Below are 6,712 nucleotides of genomic sequence, written 5' to 3'. Positions count from 1 at the left end.
AACTTTTTTGTAACATGTTCGATAAAAAAACTGACAGACCCAATAAATAAATAAATAAATAAAACTAATCCCATACAAACTCGTTCAAAACATAGAGGATAAAACATTATGCAACTCATTATATCACCCTGCATTCCCTAAATACTAAATGACATTACTAGAAAGAAATTGACAAACACATATCCATTATGAACATGTTCAAAAGACATTTAACAAAATACCAGTTAGTCGATTCCATCAGTAGTTTCTAAAAATAATAATGCACCATAATAATACAGAGTTTGAACATCCAACCATCCCTCAGTATAAGTCACTACAGAATAAAGAAGAACTACATGATCACGTCAAAAGATGCATAGAAATTGGTAAATTTCAACCCAGATTTAAGATTTCTTTTAGAAGTTAGCAAATGAACAATAGATAATTATTTTTTTGGCCTGATAAAGAACATTTTTATAAAATCTGTAACTGTCATCCCATTAATGATGAATACTCTCTCCCTAAGAGCATGCCACTCTTGATCTTGGAGACAGGTAGAGATATACGTTCACTATTACTATTATATATTGTACTCTAGGTCTAGCCATTGAAACAAGAAAATAAAAAGGAATAAAACACACAGAGATTAGAAACAAAGAAGCTGGGGCACCTGAGTGTCTCAGTTGGTTAAGCATCTGTCTTCAGCTCATGTCATGCTCTCTCTGTCCTGGAATCAAGCCCCACTGCCTGCTGGTCTCTCTCTCTCCCTCTGTTCCTTCTCACCACTGGTTTTCTCTCTCTTTCTCTCAAATAAATAAGAAAAAAAGAAGCAAAATTATAAAAATGTTTTTGTGCAGATGGCATAATTGTGTGCAGAGAAAATATTAAGTGTGCTAAGGTAAATAGTTGATCTAATCAGTGAACTTAGCAAAGTCATACTTTGTGAATCTATATAAAAAATCAACTATATTTCTGCAATAATATTAAACAATTAGAAATTGAAATTATGTCCAATACTATTTTTTAAAAATGAAATGTTAGGGCTACATTTTTAAAATATATTCAACATCTGTGTATGTAAACTAGAAAACACTGCTAAAAAAAATTAAATACATAAGTGGAGAGATGTACCATGTTGATAGAATAAAAAACCCATTTTTTACCATTTTATTTCTAAATTTTCAATGTAATTTCAATCAAGACCCCAACAGGCTTATTGGAAAAATTGATAAATCTGTTCTGAAATTTATTCAGAAATGTAGAATTTCAAAAGTGCCTAGAATAGCTAATTATTCTCAAAAAAAAAAACCATACATTTAGGGAATTTATTCTACATCTAATTTCATTTATGATGACCAAGATATGGAAGACAGAGAAACAACCTGTATGTTCCTTGATGGATGAATGGATAAAGAAAATTTGAAACATATATACAATGGAATATATAACCTTTTAAAAAAAGAAAACGCCATTTGTGACAACCTGGATGAACCTGCAGAACATTATACTAAGTGAAATAAATCAGAGAAAGAAAGTAAAATACTACATTATCCTGCTTAGATGTGGAATCTAAAATAGTCAAACTTACAGAAGCATAGAACAGAATGAGTATTGCCAGAGGCTGGGGGAGGGACAAATAGAAAGACATTGATCAAGGGAAAGAAAGTTTCACTTATGCAAAATGGATAATTATACAGCAATGTGATGTAGTTAACAATACTCTATCGTATATATGAAATTTACTGAAAGAGTGGATCTTAACTATTCACTACACAAACACACACACACAAATAGTAACTGTGAGTGATGAAAATGTTAAATAGTTTATTTGTGATGATTATTTCACAATGCATTCTTATGTTAACATATCAAGTTATACATCTTAAATGCACACAATTTTGTTTGTTCGTGATTCTTCAATAAATCAAAGAAAAAGAGTTATTAGAGCCAAGAACTTTAAAATGGCAGCCATTTCCATTTGCTTTCACTGCTCTAGCTGTCAAGCAATCAGTTATGGTTTTCCAATAAAGGTTTAATATAAATGAGAAAAAAGAAACTTCTGTGATATTAGCCTGTAGGGGAACCACATCACAGCACCGCTGGAATTATGGCACCTTGCTATTCACGTGGCACTCAGCTTTCTTTTCTTTTTTTTTTTTTTTAATTTATTTAAATTTATTTATTTATTTAAATTTATTTATTTATTTTCTGCATAACAGTATTCATTTTTTTTTCACTACACCCAGTGCTCCATGCAATCCATGCCCTCTATAATACCCACCACCCGGTACCCCAACCTCCCCCCCACCCGTCAATTCAAACCCCTCAGATTGTTTTTTAGAGTCCATAGTCTCTCATGGTTCAGCTCCCCTTCCAAATTCCCCCAACTCCCTTCTCCTCTCTAACTCCTCATGTCCTCCATGCTATTTGTTATACTCCACAGCTTTCTTAAAAATCCAGGACATAGAGGAAAGAGACTAACAGGCTTAGGTTCCAAGTGTAGGGAATACAATTCCCCACATAAGAATGAGTGTTTCTCAACATGTCTCTTTAGAATACTGTTTCTTTTCTTTTTTTTTTTTTTTTTTAAGACAAAGCCCTTCATCAAAAGAGATAATTAATTCCTGGGAGAGGAAACAAGAACTACAAGACAAGGTCCCTGAACCTTGATGGAAACCTCTTTAACTATCCATACGGGGCAAGGTGAAAATGTTTTTCTCCACCTCTCCAGAGCAAAATTCATTGTAGGCAGAGTGAACCACCTGAATGTGATTTCTCCACACTGTTTGCCTCTTGCCCTGCAGGACCAGAGCCATATATAGATCATTTCTCTGTAGTGTCTTAAGTGAATCCATTCTAAATTCAAAACCAGGAAACACATTTCAAACAAATTATCTGTGAAAAAGTTTTGAGGCTTTAGGCTAGATATAAAGATTTGGACTCATAAGAACACTCATTTTAGTAGACTCGTGGAGTTATAAAACTCATGGAGTTATATATAGCTCCCAAAAGTGGATACATTCAATGTATACAATTACTTAATAACTATTGAGTTGAGAGTGAATTATCTGAATAGGCTCTTCCCAAGTGTGACACATTTCTCATACTGAAAATTACTTATTACAAGAAGAGGCCAGTTTGAAGACGGAGCTATTTCTGAATACCCTCAAACATCATTAAGATCATATAAGAGAGCTGAGGTAAGTTTTTCAATACTGCTGATGCTTTATTAAAGATTGTTACTTTCCACATATACTACTCATTACTTTCCAACTTTTCAGACATAGTAATAAAATAATTTATCCTTATCCCAATGCTTCAAAAGATAATTCATGAATATCATTAGCTAATTGGACAGTTAAAAAATTGGGGGCTCATAGAGATTAAGCAAATGGTAGGACCCAGCTTTCTGACACCAGATACCATGCTTTGGCCAGGAGACACCTCCTAATAATGAAAAAAAAAAATCATGAGAATAAAAACAAAAAATTACTACATTTCAAACACACAAATACAAAAATTAAATGATATAGGTCACCAGCTATTTCACCCAAGCACAAACATAGAGAACAGTTTCTGGGATCCACTGCTAGGTCTTGCACAAGTCTCTATCTTTCCTTTGAGAGTAAAATTGGTGATGAACCTTCCTAAGTTCAATTGCATAGTTAAATGTTTCTCTGTATTATTGCCCAAACTGCCAATTCTTCCTATCTTATAAGGGCATTCACAGTCATAAAATTAAATGAAAATCCTGTGTACATCCTAAACAGGTGTGGTCAATGTCTCAAATAATTGTTGTGATAACTTTTAGGTGGGTATTATCATTCTGGCTTTATAGATGAGGAAACAGAGTTGTAAGGTCTAAAGTAATGTAGCCCAGATAAAAGAAACTACAAGTGGAAGAACAAGGATTCTACTTCAGTCTTTCTGATTTCCAAACCAATACAATTAACCACGGGATCATTTGTTTTGATATTTTTGCAGAAGAATCTGGTGGCCCATTTTATCTGTATCTATATCTATATCTATATATATATATATAGATATATTACAATAAGAAACACTTAGGGCTAGGGGAGAGGCCAAGATAAAAGGGTTATTCGATGAAAGCTGTGCCACATTTTTCTTAATATTCGAGAGTTCCAATATGCCACTGTGTGTGCTGTGTGTCTTCCGATGAAACTGCTCCACATGGGCTTGACTCTAAAGTAGTATTAAAGTAATTACAGGTATCATGGTCATATCAAAAAAGAGATTACTAGTTCAACATTGTTTATTATAAAGTAACAATATAGGGCATGGATTAAAAATTGGGAGGTAAAACAATTAGCAAATATAACCTGAGTTTTCTTGGCTCCAGTCTTTATTAGCTGCTCATCATCTTGGGCAAGGTCCTTAACTTCTTCTCTAGGCTTTTATTCCCTAATGTGTAATATAGGGATAAAAATGATAGCAGTAACCACTCTGTAGGTTTGTAGTGAGGATTAAATAACCAAATGTCTGCAAAAATACTTAGAGTACACTACTAACTTTTCAGTAAGCTTTAGTTAATATTGCCATCATTATTATAATTATAAATATTAGTCTCTGAGATTGTTTCCTCTTCTGCAAAATGAGTGATATAATACCATCCACACAGGTAATCATACGAAAAGTTACCATGCATACAAAGCATTTGTTACATGCCACGCACACAGCAATCAGTCATTCAAAAGTATATATTACTAGCTATTTTAAAGTTATTCGACTTGGAAAACATACATTATGAGTACTTTTAAGTAGCTCTTGTATCCGATTACATTCCCATCACAGATGCCCTGTTACTCTTTATTCAACTACTATCAATAGTTTGCTACTGGGATTCCTGTGTCTTCCTTCCACCCCCTCACTGAACTTCAACCCATTTCAGCCAAAGAACACAAAGATCTTTAGGAGAATAAAAAATGTCTAAATTTCCCCCCTTCACATTCTTCTTTATCCTCCCACTCATATTCTTAATTATCTTCCATGGTTCCCCATTTCCTAGAGATTAAAGGGAAAATTCTGAAGCTCTGCATTTGGAAGCTCTACATCCATCTACTACCACTTTTTCAGGTTTGGCTAGCACAATGTGTACAATCTACTACTACAACGTAGACTCTTGGTCATTTGGGATGACTAAGTGCACATATGGCCTCCTGCCTATGTGTTTACAAAAGTTCTTCATGTCCATAATCTTGACAATAACTTCAGTGGGGGTAGTTTGATTAATTTCCAATAACTCAGAATCTTTATTGCCAACACACACAGAACCTCAAAAGCATTCACGATTCAATAGAATCCAAGAATGCATTATATATTAAAATGGGAAGTTTAGTAAATTCAGGGTTATGTTAATAAAAATTATTTTCTTTTCAGGCAATGTAATTAACTATCAGGTGAAACACATGGAGAATAGGAACAATGTGACAGAGTTTGTTCTACTGGGGCTTACAGAGAATCCAAAGATGCAGAAAATTATATTTGTCATGTTTTTTGTCATCTACACCATCACTGTGGTAGGTAATATGCTCATTGTGATCACCATCACTGCCAGCCCATTGTTGGGGTCCCCCATGTACTTTTTCCTGGTCTATCTCTCCTTTATTGATGCCTGTTATTCCTCTGTCAATACTCCCAAACTGATTATAGATTCCCTCCATGAAAAGAAGACTACAGGATACAATGGATGCATGACCCAAATATTTGGGGAACATTTTTTTGGAGGTGCTGAAGGCATCCTGCTTACTGTGATGGCCTATGACCGCTATGTGGCCATCTGCAAGCCTTTACACTACACAACCATCATGAGTCGGCGAGTGTGTAGCCTGCTAATGGGAGTAGTGTGGGTGGGAGGCTTTCTTCATGCAACCATACAGATCCTTTTCATCTTCCGGTTACCCTTCTGTGGCCCTAATGTCATAGATCATTTTATGTGTGATCTGAACCCCTTGCTCAATCTTGCCTGCACTGATACCCACACTCTAGGGCTCTTTGTTGCTGCCAACAGTGGATTCATCTGTCTGCTAAACTTCCTCCTCTTAATGGTCTCCTATGTGGTCATTCTGCGCTCCCTCCGGAATCACAGCTTGGAGGCAAAGCGCAAAGCCCTCTCTACCTGTGTCTCCCACATCACAGTGGTCGTCCTATTCTTTGTGCCCTGCATATTTGTGTACATGAGACCCGCAGCTACTTTATCTATTGATAAAGCAGTCGCAGTGTTCTACACTATTATAACTCCCATGTTAAACCCCTTAATCTACACCTTGAGAAATGCCCAAATGAAAAATGCCATTAAGAAATTGTGTAGTATGAAAACTGTTTCAGGTGACAAATAAATGTGCCTGGAGCTCAACACTGATCCAGTGGAAAGAAAGCTCAAAAGGACATTTTGCATGATTTCAGCAAGTAATAGTTAAAGGATGGAGAAATAAACTAACCACTATTAATCATAAATTTTGCTTTGAGGATAACAGAAATAAATACAAGAAAAGAGAGAAAACATAAACAAGGACCACTGCTTATTCAGAAAATTCTACCAAGTTGGATTTTAGTTTGCTAGCTTCAACCAAATATATGGATTCGTATGCCTTCCTTCTAATAACAACTTAAAGAAATACTAGAATTTATTGCTATGAAGCAATAATCTCTTTAACAATCCAAGGAGGTAGGCACTGAAATTATCACCACTTTACAGGTGAGGAAACTGATAGAA

General features: G+C 35.0%; 1 protein-coding gene across 1 annotated transcript; it reads left to right on the top strand.

Annotated features, from left to right (window-relative positions):
* The first annotated feature begins 5,405 nt into the window (after positions 1-5,405).
* LOC132008360 (olfactory receptor 4C46) lies at positions 5,406-6,335 on the top strand. Its single transcript, XM_059386878.1, has one exon. It carries the CDS (start codon positions 5,406-5,408, stop codon positions 6,333-6,335), a length of 930 nt encoding a protein of 309 aa, XP_059242861.1.
* Positions 6,336-6,712: the final 377 nt, after the last annotated feature.

The sequence above is a fragment of the Mustela nigripes genome, unplaced genomic scaffold (assembly GCF_022355385.1).
Source record: "Mustela nigripes isolate SB6536 unplaced genomic scaffold, MUSNIG.SB6536 HiC_scaffold_148, whole genome shotgun sequence".
NCBI lineage: Eukaryota > Metazoa > Chordata > Mammalia > Carnivora > Mustelidae > Mustela > Mustela nigripes.
This window is presented reverse-complemented; position numbering and strand designations above follow the sequence as displayed.

Excerpts from the sequence above, each read along its gene's own strand:
- LOC132008360 (XM_059386878.1), top strand. The coding sequence starts at position 5,406 with ATGGAGAATAGGAACAATGTGACAGAGTTTGTTCTACTGGGGCTTACA.